This window comes from Megascapheus bottae, chromosome 15, assembly GCF_031878675.1.
Source record: "Megascapheus bottae isolate mThoBot1 chromosome 15, mThoBot2.hap1, whole genome shotgun sequence".
Taxonomy (NCBI): domain Eukaryota; kingdom Metazoa; phylum Chordata; class Mammalia; order Rodentia; family Geomyidae; genus Megascapheus; species Megascapheus bottae.
This window is the reverse complement of record NC_143523.1, coordinates 45643071-45664595: the sequence shown is the minus strand read 5'-3', so window position 1 is coordinate 45664595 and position 21525 is coordinate 45643071. Positions and strand designations below refer to the sequence as shown.

Sequence of the window (21525 nt, the reverse complement as noted above, 5' to 3'; positions counted from 1 at the left end):
AAGATCCAGTTAGGTATAAAAATCTACTCAGTGCTAGGCAGGGAAACCGGGAAAGCCAAGTAAAGTTGCTTAGAACTAAATGTGGTACGTACCTGTAATCCCAATTTTCACAAAATGAAGATCAAGAGGATCATGGTTCAAGACCAGACAAGACAAAAAGTGATCCATACCCCACAAAACACACAAGCTAGCCCTGGTGATGCACACCTGTAACCCTAACTACATGGCAGGTGGTAGGAGGATCCTGGTACCAGGTGGGGGAGAAAGTGTGGGGCCCTCCAGGTATAATAAACGGAAGCAAAAAGGGCTGGGAGCAGTAGCTTCAGTGGTAGTGTGCTTGCCTAGTGATCTCAAGGCCCTGAGCTCAGACTCCAGTGCCGCCAAAAAAAAGGGGGGGGGGGCAAAGGATATCGGAAAGGAAGACTGAAAGATGCAATGGGAAATATCACTTTGATGTAGTAGTTTGATAAGCACCTCTCCTGTACTGACCATCTAGAATCCCCATCAAGTGTTCACTTCCCGAGTCTGCACTGGCTTTCCATTTCACGGGTTCAAAATCTCTCCTCCTCCCACCAAGAAAAAAAAACAAAAACCAGGGAGGCTATAACTTCAAGGGAGGATGACGTGTGGCTTAACCGGCTGGGCCAGCCACGGGGTGGTGGATGCTCCCGCAGGTGCAGCCGCCGCCGGGGCCGCTACCCCCCCCTGCTGGCTCCAGGGGCGTTCCCGGCCGCACCCGGCCACCTCTGGGCGCGCGCTGCCACGCCCCACCCACCCGCCCGGGCTTCTTCTTTCGCGAGTGCAGGCGGCCCGTGACGCTGCTTCCCGGGTCAGGTGAGCTCGAACGACGCCCCTCCGCTCGATTCATCCCTCCCGTTCCCCACTTCCACCTTGGTGCCCTCCGTTCCCGATGGAGGCGGGGAGGGGCGTTGAGGCCTCGAGCGCGGGTCTTGGGCTCGAGCGGGGCGGGGTGGCTTCTGCAGGCCTGAAGGAAGATTGGCCCGAGGGCTCGGCGCCTCACGGCGGTACGGGAGGGAGGGTAGCCGAGGTGCCCCGGCCTGCGAATCCGGGTTGGGCTCTGGGTGGAAAGGCGCAGGCCGGAGGACGGCTCTCTACCGCAGCCACCTCGGGGAGGCCCAGCAGGGAAGACTGAGCACCCAGGTGTGGCTTGGTGACACAGCAAATATAGGGGGAACTTAGGACATTTGTGTTTAGTGAGTCCCAGTGCAGAATTTCACAAACCTGATCGTAAATACTGGTTCAAGCTTACGTCCTTGGAAACCTTCAAGGAAGCCCATCCTGTGCTCACACTTCCTAAGGAAACTTAGGTGCCCTGGGAGATGACTGACAGCCACCATTTTGGGACACAAGGAAGATGCACAGTTATCTTCCCCACAGCCTTGTACTCCCTAATTGCCGTCAGCTGATAGCAAGTTAGCTGGATAAACTAATGTCATAATTGCATTCTGAATGGAATGAGGAACAAGAAAGGCTTCAGGCACCCCATAAACGGATAGAGTAAAAAATGTGGGCCACAGAACAGGGAATACTACTTGGGGAATGGTCATTTTTCTGGCCTGTCTGGAGTCATATTGAACTTCTACGTACTTCATCCAAATCGCCAGACTGCATTTCCTTTCAGACCCTGAGGCAGGTCTTGGAAAATTGGATCTGCTGCTGTTTCCCAATTGCTGTCAAACTAACTTTTTTTTTTTGTAAGTGGGGGGGCGTTGTTTGAGTTCTTGTTTTTCCTTCATAAATTTGCAACAGCTGCCTTTTTGGTTCCTGGGCTTCAAGCCATCTGAGACTCCCATAGTGGGACCCACCCTTTTTGTAGCTGACTCACTGGGTGGAGGTGATTTGGAGAACCAAGAATGATTTTCTGCTTCTCTCAAAGTGGTTTCTAATAGAATGTTAAAAGGAAAATAAAAGTTCTAGTTGACTTACTCACTTGAGCAAAAGTTGAGTAATTTGCCAAGTCCTCCTAGGCGTTTTTTTAGCTTTTTTCTTTTTTCTTTTTTGTTTGTTGGTTGAGCTTCTAACTATGATCCTCAGATCTAGATCTGTTTCTTGAGTAGTTAGGATTATAGGCATAAACTACCAGCACCTGGCCGAAAGAGCAGCGTTTGTTTTGTTTTCCAAAGGAATGATCAGGTAATAATGAGATCCAGGAGAACTGGAAAGATGAGAGGATTTAAGCAGATGTATAAATGGATAAATAATTTAGAAATATAGGTTTCATGTTAAAAAGCTTGGTCTAAAAATAGAAATAATGAAAACAATAGGAAAGGCATTTCAAAGGAAGAATGGTAAAATATTGGGTTACTAGACCACCAGTTAATTTAACTAGTGATTCTATTGAGAGATAAGGGATTTTAACAGTGGTGTACTAGGAAATAATGAGTAATTCTACACCAATAATGGAGTCCTCCTAACTGATTTCTGACCTCATTTTAATGTCTGCCATAGAGTATACATGTAGGGCTGGGAGTTAGTCTAGTGGTAGAGTGCTTGCCTAGCATGCATGAAGACCAGGGTTTTGATTCCTTGGTCCCACACACATAGAAAAAGCTGGAAGTGGTGTTGTGGCTCAAGTGGCAAAGTTCTAACCTTGAGAAATGCAAGCACAGTGCTCAGGCCTTGAGCTAAAGCCCAGTACTGGCAAAAAAAAAAAAAAAAAGGCATGTGTGTCTATCAATGTGTATCTTCAAAGATCTTAAGACTTGAAAAAAATATATAGGATTTTATTTGATTTTTATTTTTTAAGGTTGTTACAGAATGTCATACCCAGGCTATCCCCCCACAGGCTACCCAACTTTCCCTGGATATCCTGTAAGTATTGCAACTAAAGTATTCACCTTCCTGAAGCAAGTGTTATGTCAGAGTGGTCAATGACAGTTCTTATAGATATGTGAAAGTCAGGATCATAAACTCAGATGCTCAGAGGCACTGAGTGGGATTAGTATGTGAAACTGTAAGGAATTAGAGGCCACTTTTCATCTCTGGAAAATAGGAGGCAGCTAAACTATAGCCTGATGAGACTGTGCAGTAAAACATGCATCACTATTGCAGGCTGGCTTTGAAACTGTAGTCTTCAGACTTCTGAGTAGCTAGGATTACAGAAATGAGCCACCAGTGCATGGCAAGATTCAAGGATTTCTAATGAGAACTTTTTATGCATATTTGCCAGTCCTAGGACCTGAGCTTTTGTGCTCAAGGATAGCACCTGAACAAATCCTCCACTCCTGCTTTTTTTAGTGGTTAATTGGAGCTAAGACTCTCAGAGACTTTGCTGCCTGGGTTGGCTTCGAATCAGTCTTCAGATTGCAGTCTCCTCAATAGGGTTATAGGAATCACCCTGCATTAATGACTTTATTGAAATTTTTAAATATTTTTTCCAGTGGGCATTGTGCAGGCTGTGCATAGTTGTGCGTGCCTATAATCCCAGCACTTGGGAAGCTAAAGCAAGAGATCCTAAAGTTCCAGGCTAGGTTTATCTACTAAATGAACCCTTATCTCAAAAATAAATATATAAAATAATTTTAAAATAAGAAAAAACAAGAGATCTTAATATTAATCCTTTCTTGGGTTTTTGTTTGCTTTTTTTTTTTCTTCTTCTTTTTTTTTTTTCTTTGTGGGTCATGGAGCTTGAACTGTGGGCCTGGGCACTGTCCCTTAGCTCTTCAGCTCAAGGCTACTGTCTTAGTGAGCCAAGCCCCACTTCCTGTTTTGTGGAAGTTAATTGGAGATAAGTGTCTCAGGTCCTCTTATGCCTGGGCTGGCTTTGAACCTTGATTCTCAGATCTTGCCTCCTGAGTAGCTAGGATTACAGGTGTGAGCCACTTTTCTTTTTAAAGATATATTCTTAGGGCCGGGAGTTTGGCCTAGTGGTTAAAGTGCTTGCCTAGCATGCATGAAGACCCGGGTTCAATTCCTCGGTACCACATACATAGAAAAAACGCCAGAAGTGGTGCTGAGGCTCAAGTGGTAGAGCTCTAGCCTTGAGAAGGTCCAAGGACAATGCCCAGGCCCTGAGTTAGAGTCCCAGTACTGGCAAATATATATATATATATTTTTTTCTTTCTTTCTTTCTGATCATGTTCATTGGAAAACTTTCTTATTTTCCAGCCTGCAGGTCAGGAGTCTTTTCTCCCCCCAGGGCAGTATCCTTATCCCAGTGGCTTCCCTCCAATGGGAGGAAGTCCTTACCCACCAGCTCCAAGTGCTGGCTACCCAGGAGCTGGAGGCTACCCTGTGCCTGGAGGCTATCCAGCTCCCGGAGGCTATCCTGGTGCCCCACAACCAGGGGGAGCGACATCCTATCCTGGAGGTAAGCTGTGTATCATAGAGTTAGTAGTGAGTGATGTGAGATTGCTGAAGTACTTTTTTTCTTTTTGCCAGTCCTGGGGCTTGAACTCAGGGCCTGATCACTGTCCTTGGGCTTTCTCAAGGCTAGAGCATTACCATTTGAGCCACAGCACCACTTTGGGCTTTTTTCTATGTGTGTGATACTGAGGATTGAACCCAAGTCTTCATGCATGCTAGGAAAGCACTCTGTCACAAGGCCAAACTCCTAGCCCATGAAGTACTTTTTTCTTTCTTCTGTCCTCTTCACTCCTCTTTGTGTTCTGAAAGGTCAGACTTAGCTTAGCTTGGTACATTGCTGAGAAGATTCTTAGGATGGAGAGGTGGGGGCAGGCTAAAAAATTCTGCTGTGAAAGGAATTTAAATTTTTAGTAATTGAAGGGCCAGTATATAATACTTTGCTTCATTGTTTGTATTTTTTTTAAGGATGTAAGGCTGGGAACTCTGGGCCTAGGTGCTGTCCCTGAGCTCTTCAATTCAAGGCTACTGCCCTATCCCTTGAGCCACAGCCCCATTTCTGGGTTTTTAGTGGTTAATAGACTTTTTAGTGCCCAGGCTGGCTTTGAACCATGATCCTCAGATCCCAGCCTCCTGAGTAGCTAGAATTACAGACGTGAGCCACCAGTACCCAGCTTAAATTTATTTTTTCATTGGTAAGAAGGTAAATATAGACAAAACACATTGCTATTCTAGCATTATCGGGTTATCTTTTCTACTGTTAACAGTAGGCATTTTTATAAAGTTTTCTCTGTATCTATGAGAATGTGAACTATAGTTAAACTATGCCCGGAATTTTCTTCAGGACAAGGATTTGGAGCCCTACCAGCTGGAGCAGGCTTTTCTGGCTATCCACAGCTGCCATCACAGTCTTATGCTGGAGGTCCACCTCAGGTCTCACTACCTGGTAGGTACCAGTTGTCCAGAGAGAAACAGTATCATGATACTCTCAAATTTTTCAGTTACTATTGGGAGAACTTAGTTTATGCTTTGAATACTCCTGTGGGAGTGTTTATTTCTGTAAAAATAATTTTAAATATATAGATTTTTTTATTAGTTGTACCCCCCACATGTTTATACTTTATTCCAATCAGTCTCACATCCTCTGTCACTCTTCCCTGCCCATCCCCAAAATTAAATATACAGTTTTGAGAAAGAAATTTATTTTAGTTTTATGAGGAACTATACGTTTTCATTTTAGAACAAAGTTGGCAGAGTAACTTCCTAGAAAAAGCCCATTTTGCTTACATTATCTTTTCCCGTGTTTTTCTTCTTTTAAAAACTTAATCAGTATATATTAGTAGTACAAAGGTGTTTCACTGAGATGTTGAAAACAGGAGAAATAAATGTATTTTGATAGAAGAGTGTTATGCATCAAATGGAGATGAGAGCCTGCTTTTATATTAAAAAGTTTGGCCCAAGTTTCAAAGGATATCCTTCAGGAACATCTGCCCACTCATGTACCACAAATGAAACTACTCTCAGAAGCATATCATGAAAACTTCAGATGGAATTGAAATTAAATGTGGTGCAAGCACACACACACACACACACACACACACACTCATACTCATACTCTCTTAATGCTTGCTAAACACTTACGTATAACTTGGAATATTAAAAAGGTTCTTTTGACCCAACTTGATTTTACGTTCATCAGTATATATTATTTTTGGGGGGGCAGGGCCAGGTGTCATGGGGCTTGAACACTGTCCTGGGCGCTATCCCTGAGTCTTTGGCTCAAGGCTAGTGCCCTACCCTGGAACCATAGCCCCAGTTCCCATTTTCTAGTGATTAATTGGAAATAAGACTCTTTTCGGCTTTGAAACAGAATCCTCAGCTTCCTGAGTAGCTAGGATTATAGCCATGAGCCACCACGCTCAGCTCAAGACATATTAAAGTATCTCATTTAATGACAGTATGAATATTCTTAGTGTCCAATAATGGACACTGTCTTGAAATATTAGGTTCTATAACCTGGTTGCAACTGTGCAACGAGTTGTATAACCTGATGGTTGTTCTGTTTGTTTTTTATAACATGTAGGTGGCTTTCCTGGAGGACAGATGCCTTCTCAGTATCCTGGAGGAAGAGCTCCTTTTCCTAGTCAGGTATTTTTTTTTTTTTTTTTGCCAATCCTGGGCTTGAGCTCATGGACTGAGCACTGTCCTTGGGTTTTCTCAAGGGCAGCCCTACCTCTTGAGCCACAACACCACTTCTAGCTTTTTCTGTGTATATGGTACTGAGGAATCGGAACCAGGTCTTAGTGCATGCTCAACAAACACTCTACTAGTAGGCCAAATGCCCAGCCCCCAGTCAGGTATTTTTGTTGCTTTTAAAAGTTTTGCTTCCACATTTTTTTTGGTGGGGGTAGGTCATGGGGCTTGAACTCTGGCCTGGTGCTGTCCCTGAGCTCTTCAGCTCAAGGCTACTGCCCTATCCCTGCATCTGGGTGCTGTCCCTGAGCTCTTCAAGTTATGGCTACCACCCTACCCTTGAGCCACAGCCCCACTTATCGTTTTCTAGTGATCAATTGGAGATGAGTCTCATGGCTTTGTATTGTCTGGGCTGACTTTGAACCTTGATCCTCAAATCTCAGCCTCCTGAGATTTACAGGATTACAGGCGTGAGCCACTGTGTCCAGCAAGATGCCCATATTTTTATCCTTGAGATTCACCTGTACTCAACATTGTTTTTACTTCTTACTCCTCTTTGTGACCCTTTCCAGCAATTATAACTATGAACGCGGGTGATTGGCAATGGTTTATGAAGGGTTGGTTTGTTTTTCCTTTTTCCCTTTATAACTTTCTACTCTTATTTCAGATCAGTACAGAATCCTTTTCTTCCTATCCTGTTTTCTCTCCTGTTTCTTTGGATTATAGCAGTGAAGTGAGTAAGGACTTCTAATATCCACTAATCACCAGGTCCTCTATGTATAATTTTTATGTGCTTTCAGGAGGGCTCAAATACATGGATTTTTACTTTATGTTCCTATAGTACTTGGCAGGTTTGGGTATTTGTCTATTTTAGGGACTTGTTCATGGGTCTTGTGCTTCCTAGGAAGATTTTTTTTGCCACTTGAGTCATGACCCTAGCTCTTTGCTCTTTAGTTATTTTTTCAAGTGAGGTTTCTTGTGTTTCTTCCTGCAATTGGCTTCAGATTGAGATTTTTCTACCTACAGCCTCCGGCATAGATAAAGACCACCTGGCTTATTGTTATTCTCACTAAGAACTCATTTGAGGCTAGTCTTGAACTGTCATCCTCCATATCTGTTTCCCAGTATTTATAATTATAAATGTTGATTCACAAACTGGCTTGGCAGGACTTAAACATGGTAACTTGTTACATCTTTTGAGTTGATTTCTCAGTATCCAGGAGATTCCCATATATGAAATCCATAATCCCACATGTGTGTAGCTCCTAATTTTGTTTTATTCATAAATTTCCTTAATTTTTTGTCCTATAAAAGTTACTAGGCAAATACAGAATACTGTTATGCTAATCTTGATTTTCTTACTGATTTGTATTATGCATATTAATAAAGTATAACATTTTCAAGTTTGATTTTGGCTATGAAAGAAGAGAAATTTTCTTGCAGTACTAAAAGTGTTTTAGTGATTTTTTGGCCTACTTTGCCAGTTGGAGGAATTTGAGATCCAGAGATGTGGAGAAAGTTGTCAAGGGCCACAGAGTTAGGGAAAGACAAAGATGTGAAAAGCCTGCAGTTCTTCTGACTTGCGGACCTGTAGTTTCTGTGCTATACAATGCTTTACTAAAAAAGTAAATGCTGTACTTCTAAAGGATGTAGTAAGTTGCTTTCAGTTCTTTTACAACTGTTTTTGTCACTGAGGTTGGTTGTTAATACAACTTTTTAATAACTTTAGAGTTTGATCTTACTTTTACAATATCAGATACATCAAATATATCATTATATAACATCTGAAAGATTTTTAAACATTATAATACACATATGCAGTTACTTTCTGTTAAAATTGCCAGCTCAGTCAAGAATTAAAGGCAACAGATAGAAATGAACATAGTGGTAGGTTTTGGAAGAGCTTCTAAATGAAAGGGAAATCATTTGCCTTATGTATAAGGGATGAATATTCATGAATATTAATAGGTCACTGGATATAATTTTTTTTTTGTCCATCTTGGGGCTTGAACTCAGGGCCTGGGCACTGTCCTTGGACACTTTTTGCACAAGGCTACCAATTTGCCACTTGAGCCACAGCACCACTTCTGGATTTTTCTGTGTATGTGGTACTGTGGAATCAAACCCAGGGCTTCATGCATGCTAGGTGAGCACTCTACCACTAGGCCATGCTCCCAGCCCATTAGATATGATTTTAAATTCACTTTCAGTTGCTTATAAAGAAATTGGATAATTTTTTCATATATTTTTATTGTAATTAATAGAAGGGTTACATGATATTTGCCAGATAGATGGTGCATTAATTCCCACACATTGATACCCTTTCACATGTCTTGGTCCCCATTTCCCTCCCCCACACCCCTACCCGTCATCTTGTTTTCCCCCGTTCCCTATCTGAAATTGGATAATTTTAGATACTGAAATTCATATTGCATGTTTTAACAATATTTGAGATACTGGAATAAATAAAACATTATAATTACATTTTTAATTCACATGCATTTTATTTCATTTCATATTTGAAAGAATACCAGACTTTAAAAAATTTGCAATTATGTACTTATATAACTTTTATACATATGATTTATTCTTCAGATATTAATGTTCTATAAAAACACAGTACAGGGCCGGGAGTTTGGCCTAGTGGTTAAAGTGCTTGCCTAGCATGCACGAAGACCCGGGTTCGATTCCTTGGTACCACATACTTAGAAAAAGCCAGAAGTGGTGCTGAGGCTCAAGTGGTAGAGCTCTAGCCTTGAGAAAGTCCAAGGACAGTGCTCAGGCCCTGAGCTTAAGCCCAGGACTGGCAAAAAAAAAAACAAAACACAATACAGCTGGGTGCTGGTGGCTCATGCCTATAATCCTAGCTACTCAGAAAGCTGAGATCTGAGTTCCACAGTTCAAAGCCAGCCTGTGCAGGGAAGTTTTTTTGTTGTTGTTGTTGCTCATGGGGCTTGAACTCTGAGCCTGGGTGCTGTCGCTGAGCTCTTGAGCTCAAGGCTACTGCCCTACCCCTTGAGCCATAACACCACTTCCAGCAGGGAAGTCTTTAAGATTCTTTTTTATTTTTTTTATTTTTGCCAATCCTGAGGCTTGAACTCAAGGCCTGGGCTCTGTCCCTGAGTCTCTCTCTGCTCAAGGCTAGCACTCTTCTACTTGAGCTACAGTGCCACTACCCACTTTTTCTTCTGAGTAGTTTATTGGAGATATGATCCTCATGGACTTTCCTTCCATGGCTGGCTTTGAACCGTGATCCTCAGATCTGAGCCTCCTCAGTAGTTAGGATTACAGGCATGAGCCACCAGCATCTGATTATAAAACTCTTATCTCCAAATGAGACTCTTATCTCCAATTAATTACCAGAAAACTGGATGTGGTACTGTGGCTCAAGTGCTAACCTGGAGAGAAAAAGCTCAGAGACAATGCTCACGCCCTAGGTTTAAGCCCCACAACCAACAACAACAACAACAACAAAAAGACAACAATTCAGGGACAGTGTCAACTAAGTTCAATCTATAGGACTGGCCCAAAAAGAAAACAGTGACCTAAATCAGAAAATAACATTGGTATAGCATTCAACTACCTAACTTTAACACCTTATTTAAACCTTACCAATGGTCCTTTAGTGTCCTTTTTTGCATTGAGGACCAAATCTAAGACACAACTTTGTATTTATTGTCAAGTATCAAGTCTTCTTTAATCTGGAGTAGTTTCTCAATCGTTACTATTCAAGACCTTGACACTTTTGAAGGTGTTACCGGTTTTTCTAAAATATTTAATTTGGGTTTGTCTGACACTTCCTCTTTAAGTTAGTTTGGGCTTTTTGTCAGGAGGACCCAGAGATGATGTTATTTTCCAGGTGTACCATATCTGGAGATACTTATTGTTGACTTGCTTTATTACTAGTGGTAATTTGGATGATGTTCACCGTTTCTCTAATGTTACAACCTATATAAATATTTTGGTTCCCAGCATACTTTTGCCATCTAGTTTTACCATACAGTTACAATTGTTGCTTAAAACAGTCCTTAGTAATGTATTTGCCAAGTAACAGTTTTACTTCCATGCAGATTTGCGTTTCAAATACACAATCCTGCCTGGCACCAATGGCTCATGCCTGTAGTCCTAACTACTCAGGAAGCTGAAATCTGAGGATTGTGATTGATGCTAGCCCAGGCAAATCTGAGTGACTGAGCTCCAACTAACCACTGAAAAGCCAGAAGTAGGGGCTAGGAGTTTGGCCTAGTGGTAGAGTGCTTGCCTAGCATGCACAAAAACCCGGATTTGATTCCTCCGTACCATATACATAGAAAAAGCGGTGCTGTGGCTCAAGTGGTAGAGCTCTAGCCTTGAGAAAGCCCAAGAACAGTGCTCAGGCCCAGAGTCTAAGCCAGGACTGATTCCCCCCGCCCCCCCCAAAAAGCCAGAAGTAGCTCAAGTGGTAGAGTAGAATCCTTCAACCACAACAAAAACTAAAGGAAAGTGCAAGATGCTGAGTTTAAGCCCCATTATGCACACTTTCTCTCTCTCCCTCCCTTCTCACTCCCCCCCCACAGTTTGTTTTTGTGTGTTTTAGTTTCTACTTTGCTTCATTGTAATCACTTTTATTCTTATAAAATATTTTATTTCATATCTAACAAGCAAGGCCCTGTAGCAAATGAAGGCAGATGGCTTGTTTGAACATGTCTAGTTCACTAAAGCCTTTGGTTTTTTCTGTCTTTTTAAATCAAACATTGTCATTCATCTTGTATTATTTGGGGATCAGTTTCTTCTCTTTCTGTGTGTGTGTTTGTGTGTTTCTATCTTTGTCCCTCCTTCTGTTCTTTTTCTTCTACTAAAAATGAAGCCAAAGCATAAGAAGATTGTGACTTTACTTGTAAAAGTTTGGCTCTTTTGTCTCCTGAAAGTTTGACATCTACCTATCTGTTAGCAGGAGAAAAATCTGTGCTGAAGGAGATGGGTGTGTTTTGTTTGTTTGTTTTTTGTTTTTGTTTTTTTTTGCCTGCCTTGGGGCTTGAACTCAGGGCCTGAGCACTAGCCTTGTGCTTTCTCAAGGCTAGTGCTCTACCACTTGAGCCGCAGCGTCAATTCTGGCTTTTTCCGTGTCTGTGGTACCAAGGAATCAAATGCTTTGTGCTTGCTAGGCAGGCACACTACCGCTAGGCCATTTCAGCCCCAGGTGTTTTTTTTTGTTGTTTTTGTTTTTGTTTTTTTTGCCAGTCCTGGGCTTGAGCTCAGGGCCTGAGCACTGTCCTTGGACTTTCTCAAGGCTAGAGCTCTACCACTTGAGCCTCAGCACCACTTCCAGCTTTTTTCTATGTATGTGGTACCGAGGAATCGAACCCGGGTCTTCATGCATGCTAGGCAAGCACTTTAACCACTAGGCCAAACTCCCTGTCCAGCCCCAGGTGTTTTTAAAATAAGTCCTGTATTAAAAATATTCTTATTTAGGCCCCTAAACCCAAATACTCACAGATTTTGCTTAAGCAAGATACCTGGGGAAAGCCTATAAATTGCCTCATTGTCATCAGAGAATCCTGACTTTTGTTCTCAGCCTGCTGCAATGACTCAGGGAACTCAAGGTACAATTCGACCCGCTGCCAACTTTGATCCTATGAGAGATGCAGAAATTCTCCGTAAAGCAATGAAAGGATTTGGTGAGGAAAGCAGATTTTTTGTCTATTAAGTTAAAATGATTGGCTATAAAGTAAAATAAATCTATATCATAAACCCAAGTTCCTATGTCAGCCTGTACGCTCACACGTACTGCCTTGTAAACATTCTAAGAGATAACCTCTAGAGTCATCCAGCAAGAACTACATCATTACATTCCCCTGCATGGCTCTTCCAGGAACCGATGAACAAGCAATTGTGGATGTTGTGGCCAATCGTTCCAATGATCAGAGGCAAAAAATTAAAGCAGCTTTTAAAACTATGTATGGCAAGGTATGTTTTTTTTGTTGTTGTTGTTTCTGGAATGAGTCATAGTAGGAGCCTGTGGACTTTGCATTATGTTGTATTAGATACTATGTTTTCATCATATTATACGTCACATATATAATGGAGAGATAGCTGCACTTGACAGACCTTGGGTATGATAGATCCACTATGTTTCCCTTAGAAGCCATTTTTATCCTAGAGTAGACTGTAATCTTCTATCCAATCTTATATTAAGTCATATATATGTGAGTTATTCAATGGAAAGTGTATTATGACCACCGTTGCTCTCTACTTACAATGAGATTTGTGGCTTATCATAACCCTTGCCTATTTTTTCTTCTTACTGTCTCTCTAAACATGGCCATAAGATTTGAAGTGTAGGGCCAGGAGTTTGCCCTAGAGGTAGAGTGCTCGCCTAGCATGCACGAAGACCAGGTTTTGATTCCTCAGTACTATATACACCAAAAAAAGCTGGACGTGATGCTATGGCTCAAATGGTAGAGGTCTAGCCTTGAGAAATCCCAAGGACAGAGCCTAGGCCCTGAGTTCAAGCCCCAGGACTGGCAAAATGAAGATAATAAGACTTTCAGTGTTCATGGCTGGGAGCTGGTAGCTCATGCCTGCAATCCCAGTCCGGGCGGCTAAGATTTGAGAAGGCAGCCCAGGCAGACAAGTCCCCCTGAGATTCTTAATTCCAGTTAACTACTCAAAAAATGAATGTAGAACTGTAGCTCAAGGTGGTAGAGCACAAGCCTTGAGTAAAAAGAGGTCAGGCACAGTACCCAATCCCCCGATCAACAACAACAAAAAAGAATACATGTTCAAAACTATAGTGAATAAACTACATTAGACTGAACATATATGCATTTATTTATACCTTAGTATACCTCATTCAGGTTTGAAATTTATGCACTCATAAAGCAATGTTATTTTATTTTTCTGTATTTTTCTTAAAAGCTTTAAGTGGCAAATTTGGAGAGCACATATACTTAGCTTGCATTTATAATTAAATAGGATTTAATCCAAGATCTCAAGTCAGAATTAAGTGGCAATGTGGAAGAACTGATCATTGCCTTGTTCATGCCTCCCACATACTATGATGCCTGGAGTTTACGGAATGCACTGCAGGTACTTTTTTTTTTTTTTTTCTGTTGGTCATGGACTTGAACTCTGGGCCTGGGCACTGTCCCCAAGCCCTTCAGCTCAAGGCTACCACCCTACCCTTGGAGTCATAGCACCACTTCCAGTTTTCTGATGGTTAATTGGAGATAAGAGTCTGACAAACTTTAGTGCTCGGGATGGCTTTGAATGGCAATCTCAGATCTCAGCCTCTTGAGTAGCTAGTATTACAGGTGTGAACCTGTAGCCCGGCTACTATCTGTATTTTATTATTGGTATTTATTCCTTTTAATATGTAAATCCACAAGTTATGGTAGGTTATGAATTTGCAGTAATATAGTAATGTATTATAATGCATCATCTGAAATCGTTTTCAGTTCCAAAGACATTTGATAGGATGATAACATCTAATTCAGAGGGGTTTTTTTCTTTTGTTTAATTTGTCCATTCTTAATTTTTATGTAGGGAATAGGAACTCAGGAGCGTGTGTTGATTGAGATTTTGTGTACAAGAACAAATCAAGAAATACGAGAAATTGTCAAATGTTATAAATCAGAATATGGCCGAGAACTTGAAAAGGGCATTAAATCAGACACATCAGGGTGTTTTGAATGTTTACTTATATCCATGTGCCAGGTGAGTATAGCATGAATGTTTGTACATTAATGGGGAGAATCTACTGTGATAAGGATTCTGGTGAATATCTGTATTCCTTTGAATAGTAACCACCTTGGATATTACTAACTTTAGCAAGGACAGTACAGAATCCAGTGTTCAGATAATTTTGTGTTTATTACTGGGATTTATATCTGCAAGTCTGGCTATTGGAAGGAAGAAGAAATTTTCCTCCTTGAGGTTTTTTGGAATTAGAAACCCACTTGGGATCCTGTGACTAGAATGGTGGTAAAACTCTATGTTTAAGCTTTGCAGTATCTGAAAATATGCAGGATTGCCTTAGAAGTGCTGGAGGCTAGGAGAACTGTGTGAAAAAAGCCACAAATAACTAAAACATATTAGGGCTCATATTATAATTCTGATTTCCCAGGTGCATTGCAGAAGTGACAGAAAGTACTCTAGGATGGTATTCAGAATGATCAGAAATGGAATTAGACAAGGAGAATGCATTTGAAAGACATAATTCAAATGACTAGCATTACTGTCAGAAGTTACTAGAGCACAAGGTTTGACTGGTCTTCAGGGCTTTGAAAGTAGAACAAAAGAGGTAAAGACAGGAAGTACACCGACTAAAGCACAGAGTGTACAAAAATTAGGGGATATGGAAGTAAAAAAATACAGCAGATGGCTAGAAGGAAACTAAATGTTCCTGTAACAGAGTAACAAGGCAGGAAAATAAATGAGTTAGTATTTTAAAACAAAATGAGGAAAGCCAGGAACAGACATTTAGTGCTAAAAAAAAAACAATTACTGAGACTCCACATAGGGTTCTGGGTTTCTCTTCATGCAGTCTCAAGCCTTTGTCATACCTCTTCCAGGGTATGAATAGAGAAGTAACTATCTAGACCATAGGACTGCATTGTGTGTTTGAATCCATAGGCAAAAGTCTAAGACATTTTCCTGGGTACCTTTTATTTTTAAAAAATGGTTTAAGTAGGGCCGGGAGTTTGGCCTAGTGGTTGAGTGCTTGCCTAGCATGCACGAAGACCCGAGTTCGATTTCTCGATACCACATACGTGGCAAAAAGCTGGAAGTTGTGTTGTGGCTCAAGTGGTACAGCACTAGCCTTGAGAAAAGTCCAAGACAGTGCTCAAGCCCTGAGTTCAAGCTCCACGACTGGCAAAAAAAAATGGTTTAAGTATATTTGTAGTTATTTGTTGATTGGTTGATTGCTGTACTAGGGATGGAACCTATGGCTTCATGCATGCAAGGCAAGTGCTTTACCTGAGTCATACCCCAGCCCCGGTGCTTTTTTTTTTTTTTTTCTAGTTTAGAACATGCCTTCTTTGGCCAGGAGTTTGGCCTGTTGGTAGACTGCTGCCTAGCAAGCAGGAAGACCAGGGTTCGGTTCCTCAGTATCATATACATAGGAAAAGCCAGAAATGGTACTGGGGCTCAAGAGTTAGAGCTCTAGTCTTAAGAAAGCCCAAGGACAGCACTCATACCCTGAGCTCAAATCCCAGGATTGGCAATAAAAAAAAAAAAAGACCATGCTAAGATTATACTTAGATAAAGGAAAGGAAATTAATAAGGCTTCCATATTATACCATCTTCATAGACTTAAAATTCTTTCACTTCTAATACCTGGTGCAGAGAAAGTGTTCCATATCTTTGAGTTGCCTGAAAGAATATGAGCATAACTCAATATAGAGATTTAAATCTCTACTAAGGAGATAATAATATGTATTTACAGCTAGAGACGTTTTTGGTCAGAATTTTTTTCTGGTTTAATTCAGCTCTCAAAGCCCTGAACACCCCCGCCCCCTGCCTTTTCCTTGCAATACTAGGGTTTGAACTTATGCTTTATACTTGCTAGGCAGGCATTCTGCCACTTAAATAGCTAGGATTACAGGCATGAGCCACTGTACCTGGCTTAGAACACTTTTTCTTTCTTCAAATTTCTGTCTTTCCTTTATGCAGGGAAATCGTGATGAGAGTCAGAGCATAAACTACCAAATGGCTCAGGAGGATGCTCAGCGCCTTTATCAAGCTGGTGAGGGGAGACTAGGAACAAATGAATCCTGCTTTAACGCGATCCTTGCCACAAGAAGCTTTCCTCAGCTGAGAGCTACTATGGAGGCTTATTCCAGGGTATGAGCACTTCTGAAGGTTTGGTGTTGACCTCAAGATGTTAACAGATTTAACACAGTAATTTTTATTTGCAGATAGCTAATCGAGATTTGATAAGCAGCGTGAGCCGTGAATTTTCTGGATATGCTGAAAGTGGTTGGAAGGCCATCTGTAAGACTCTTCTGAACTTTGTTTTATCTTGTTTTCAAATGAGTAGGGATTTTGAATCATTGTTCTCAATTAGGGATTTTAATTAATACCGTTTCCCTAGAAATGTTCTTAGACAGACATTGAGCCCATCTGTTTTTAGATAGGCTAAAAATTATGTAATTTCCTGTGATTAGTGTGACTAATGGATGACTTTGAGATTATTTGACCTTCATTTCAACCCTTCAAGAGGACTGTGCAAGAAGATCCAAAGGATGATAACACTTTCTTTAAAGTGAATGAAAAAGCCCTAAGGAACTCCTGATGCCACCACAACATATCATTTTGAGCCCTCAAAACATACTTTGCAAGAAGTCAACCCAATAAGAAACTTATCCTTTTGTGGGCTGGGAGTTTGATCTTAGTGGTAGAGTGCTTGCCTAGCATGCATAAAGACCTGGGTTCGATTCCTCAGTACCGCATACATAGAAAAGCCAAAAGTGGTGCTGTTGCTCAAATGGTAGAATGCTAGCCTTGAGAAAGAAGCCCAAGGACAGTGGCCCTGAGTTCAAGCCCCAGGACAGAAAGCAAAAAAAAAAAAAAAAGGAAACTTGCCATTTTAAAATTAATTAGTTTCTGTTGATATAACACCTAAATGTCTAATGAGATGGAAATGTTCCAGTGGAAACAACAAATCTATTGACAGTACTACTGCCTTGATACTAACAAAGGCATGTCTTACATCTATCACTACAGTGATACATGTACAGTTAGTACCTCTTTGCCATCTGTGAAGAGGAAACTTCACAAAGTGAATATTCTAGACATACGTCAGGTTTGTGAGAACCATTTTGAAATTTTTGCTCAAATCTATGTCCTCTTAGAATATATCTCATTTTTTTCTCTCCCAAATGACACCCTTTAACTTTACAGAATTCAGATTTTGTTCATATTCCTTTTAATAAAGTATCTCTGAACATTTGCTATAAATTTTTATACTATAAGGGGAAGGAAATACAAAACAATACATCAATAGAAAGAAAAGATTAGCCAAGAGTTTTTTTTTGTTGTTGTTGTTGTTGTTGTTCTTGCCAAACTTGGGGCTTGAACTTAGGGCCTGGGCACTGACCTGAACTACCACTTGAACCACAGCACCACTTACAGCTTTTTCTGTGTATGTAGTACTGAGGAATCAAACCCTGGGCTTCATGCATGCTAGGCAAGGACTCTACCACTAATTACATTCCTAGCCGAGTCAGGAGTTTTCTAGAACTTAGTGTTGCTTGTTTGACACAATGAAAAATAAAATAATTGGGTGTTGGTGGCTCACGAGGTTGAGATCTGAGGATTATAGTTTGAAGCCAGCCCAGGCAGATAGTTTGTGAAAGTTCATCTCCAATAAACTATTCAGAAAAATCTGGAAGTGGTGCTTTGGCTCAAGTGGTAGAGTGCTAATCTTGAGTACAAAGCTCAGGGACAGTGCTTAGGCCCAAAATTCAAACCCCACAACGAGCAAAAGTGTGTATATGTACATGTTCTTAAAAAAGGAAGAAATTATCTCCAAGTCACCACCAATTCTAAGAAGTTGTATGGAAAGTAATCAAGAGCAGATTAGCAGTGATAACTGAAGCTGAAGCTGGGGTAGCTGTTTGTCAAGGCATGGTTCCTGTCTGAAGCATCTCTTCTCTTATAGTGAAATGTGCCCTGAATCCCCCTGCCTTCTTTGCTGAGCGCCTCTACAATTCCATGAAAGGCGCTGGCACAGATGACTCTACCCTGATCAGGATTGTGGTCACTCGCAGTGAGGTAAGGCGATTTTGATTTTGGATGTTGGCTTCTTAAAAATTCCTTGGATGACTGTGAAACCCTCAAGAATGAAGTTAAGAAGGAGCGGTAGAATAGAAACAGTCACCATATTGACCTCTATACTGAAAGAGGGGTCCACTGACATAAAAACAGAAGCTGGCGATGCACTAAAGACCTCCTACTTGAGGTCTGTGCAAAAAATACAGATCTAGTTAGAAGATGTTCAATTTTGTTGTTGTTGTTGTTGGTCATGGGGCTTGAACTGGAAAATTGTCTTATTCTGACTGCCATAGCCCCTCTGCTTCCTGTCATCAGGAAACATATACATAAAGCTTGCCCTTCTTGTACTATGCTACTAAAGTATCTCAGGCTTTAGGAACATTAACCATGATGGCAGGAAGCCTGCAGTGGTGTCAAAAGAAGAATATTCATCTTTTTATGAAAATATAGAATCAAATGGTTTTTTGTTTTTTGGTTTATTTTTTATTTTTTTATTTTTTGCCAGTCCTGGGCTTGGGCTCAGGGCCTGAGCACTGTCCTTGGATCCTTGGACTTTCTCAAGGCTAGAGAGCTCTACCACTTGAGCCTCAGCACCACTTCTGGCTTTTTTCTATGTATGTGGTACCAAGGAATCGAACCCGGGTCTTCATGCATGCTAGGCAAGCACTCAATCACTAGGCCAAACTCCCGGCCCGTAAATTAATTTTTTTTTTTTTTGCCAGTCATGGGCTTGAGCTCAGGGCCTGAGCACTGTCCTTGGACTTTCTCAAGGTTAGAGCTCTACCACTTGAGCCTCAGCACCACTTCAGGCTTTTTTTCTATGTATGTGGTACCGAGGAATCGAACCCGGGTCTTCATGCATGCTAGGCAAGCACTTTAACCACTAGGCCAAACTCCCGGCCCGTAAATTAATTTTTTAAAAGAGCTAGAATATAGCATTTAAAAACCTTTGTTTTGGCCAGAAGTTTGGCCTAGTGATAGAGTGCTTGCCTAGCATGCATGAAGAGCCAGGTTCAATTCCTCAGTACGACGTACATAGAAAAAAGCTGGAAGTGGTGCTGTGGCTCAAGTGATAGAGCTCTGGCCTTGAGAAACAGTCCAAAGACAGTGCTCAGGCCCTTAGTTCAAGCTCCACACCTGGCAAAAATAAAAAAAATTGTAATGCAGATGCTTTCTTTTGACAATTTTTTCCTAATCTGTCATTTTTCATATAGATTGACCTTGTACAAATAAAACAGATGTTCACTCAGATGTATCAGAAGACCCTGGCCACAATGATTGCAAGTGATACAAGTGGAGATTACCGGAAGCTCCTTCTGGCTATTGTGGGCCAGTAGAAGGGATTTGTTTTTCCCCTTAATGAATGAAGCTATTCATGGCTTACCAAGACTGCTTGATTGCATGCAGCAATATCAACCATCACTTAACCAAAACAGCTTCTTTCTGAGGGCCGTGTCAGGGGCGTGTGCATGGATTGCACATGATGTTATTGCCTTAATGTTTTTTTTTCCTCTATGTACAAGCCATACCACAATGATGTAATTCTGAGACGTTTGTAAAACTTCATTCTCACTGCATTTATTTCTAATCAAGATTTCAAATTGAATAAAAATCATTCTAATCTCTCTATGTAATTTTTTTTTGCTTAAAAGAAAGAGGTTGCTTGTTACTTTTATCAAGTTCAAAAATAGAATTTTGCTATGCATCAGTGGTTCATGCCAGTAATTCTAGTTACTCAAGAGTCTCAGGGTGGAGGATCACAGTTTGAAGCCTGTCAGAACAGAAAAGTTCCTAATATCTCCCAGTTAAGCCTCAACATAGCTGGAATTGGCACTATGGCTCAAATGGTAGATCACTAGCCTTGAGCAATGAAATGGTGCATAGGCCCTGAGTTGAAGCCCCAGGATTGGTACAAAGAACTTTTTTCTTTTGTGGTGCTGCATTTTACATTTAGAGTTTTGTGTGTAGCTAGGATGACAGATGTATACCACTTCACCCAGCTGCCTTTATTGGTTGAAACGGGGTTTTGGCAAACTTTTCTCAGTTGGCTTTGAATCTTTAAAAACTGTTTTTATCCTAACGATGATGTACAGAGGGGTTACAATTACATAAGTCAGGTGATGAGTACTTTTTTTTTTTTTCTGGTCAGTTGTGAGGCTTGAATTCACAGTCTGAGCACTGTCCTGGAGGTGATATGCTCAAGGCTAGCACTCTACCACTTAGAGCCCTTGTGTTACTTAACAGTTTTCTGGGGATTAATTTGTACTTTTCTGCCTAGGCTGGCTTTAAACCTTGATCCTTAGATCTCAGCCTCTTGAGTAGCTAAAATTACAGGCATGAGCCACCAGTACCTGGCATGAGTAAATTTATTTATTTGCCAGTCCTGGGCTTGAGCTCAGGGATTGAGCACTGTCCTTGGGCTTTCTCAAGGATAGAGCTCTACCACTTGAGCCTCAGCACCGCTTCCAGCTTTTTTCTATATATGTGGTACCGAGGAATTGAACCTGGCTCTTCATGCATGCTAGGCAAGCACTCTACCACTAGACCAAACTCCCATCCCCAAGTAAATTTCTTTTTTGATCACTGTTACCCCTTCCCTTGCTCTCTCATAGAGTCTTTGAATCTTGATCTTCTTGATCTCAGCCTCTTGAATAACAAGGCATAAGCTACCATGCCAGTCTGAAAATAGACTTATTTAGAAATGCTGCTAGTCTGGCTTGAATTCAGAACATACTACCATCTCTGGAACACAAGTAATGGTGTCTGTACTCAAAACTAGTGATAACTGGTTATTCCTTTTTTCATTGTAATATTTGAACCTTTTCAGTACTAATTGAAGAAAAGTTTTGTATTGAAAATATATTTTTTTCAAAAGTTATTTTTGCTAAGTGGCTCATCACTGTAACCCTAGCTACTAAAGAGGCTGAGATCTGAGGATCAAGATTTGAAGCCAGCCCAGCAGGTCAGTTCATGAGACTCTTATCTACAACAAAAAGCCAGAAGTGGAACTGTGGCTCAGGTAGCAAAGCAGCAGCCTTGAGCACAAAACCTAAGAGCCTGTATCTAGGACCTGAGTTCAAACCTCAGTATGGATACCAAAAGAGGGGGAAAAAGTCATGATAGGCTATGGCACTCCTTCTTTTAGCTTGTAGTTGTTCTTAATGCCCTTCTGAGAGCACTGGGAACTGGTAGAGTTGCATATTTCCCTTTGGGTGTAACTCTTCATTCCTTCTGCTAAAAGGGGCCATTCTT

At 41.1% G+C, this 21525-nt stretch overlaps 1 protein-coding gene across 3 annotated transcripts; it reads left to right on the top strand.

Annotated features, from left to right (window-relative positions):
* The first annotated feature begins 772 nt into the window (after nucleotides 1-772).
* Nucleotides 773-19900, top strand: Anxa7 (annexin A7). 3 transcript variants are annotated; one of them, XM_090346549.1, is made up of 14 exons: nucleotides 773-834; nucleotides 2778-2832; nucleotides 4129-4330; nucleotides 5168-5269; nucleotides 6407-6471; nucleotides 7184-7249; nucleotides 12071-12173; nucleotides 12368-12462; nucleotides 13471-13584; nucleotides 14041-14211; nucleotides 16171-16341; nucleotides 16416-16491; nucleotides 18161-18273; nucleotides 19488-19900. In XM_090346549.1, the coding sequence occupies exons 2-14, from the start codon at nucleotides 2779-2781 to the stop codon at nucleotides 19608-19610; spliced, it is 1455 nt and encodes a 484-aa protein (XP_090202675.1). In that variant the 5' UTR covers nucleotides 773-834; nucleotide 2778; the 3' UTR covers nucleotides 19611-19900. The 3 variants fall into 3 exon arrangements, with proteins under 3 accessions (XP_090202675.1, XP_090202676.1, XP_090202677.1); XM_090346550.1 differs by lacking the exon at nucleotides 7184-7249; XM_090346551.1 differs by lacking the exon at nucleotides 13471-13584.
* Nucleotides 19901-21525: the final 1625 nt, after the last annotated feature.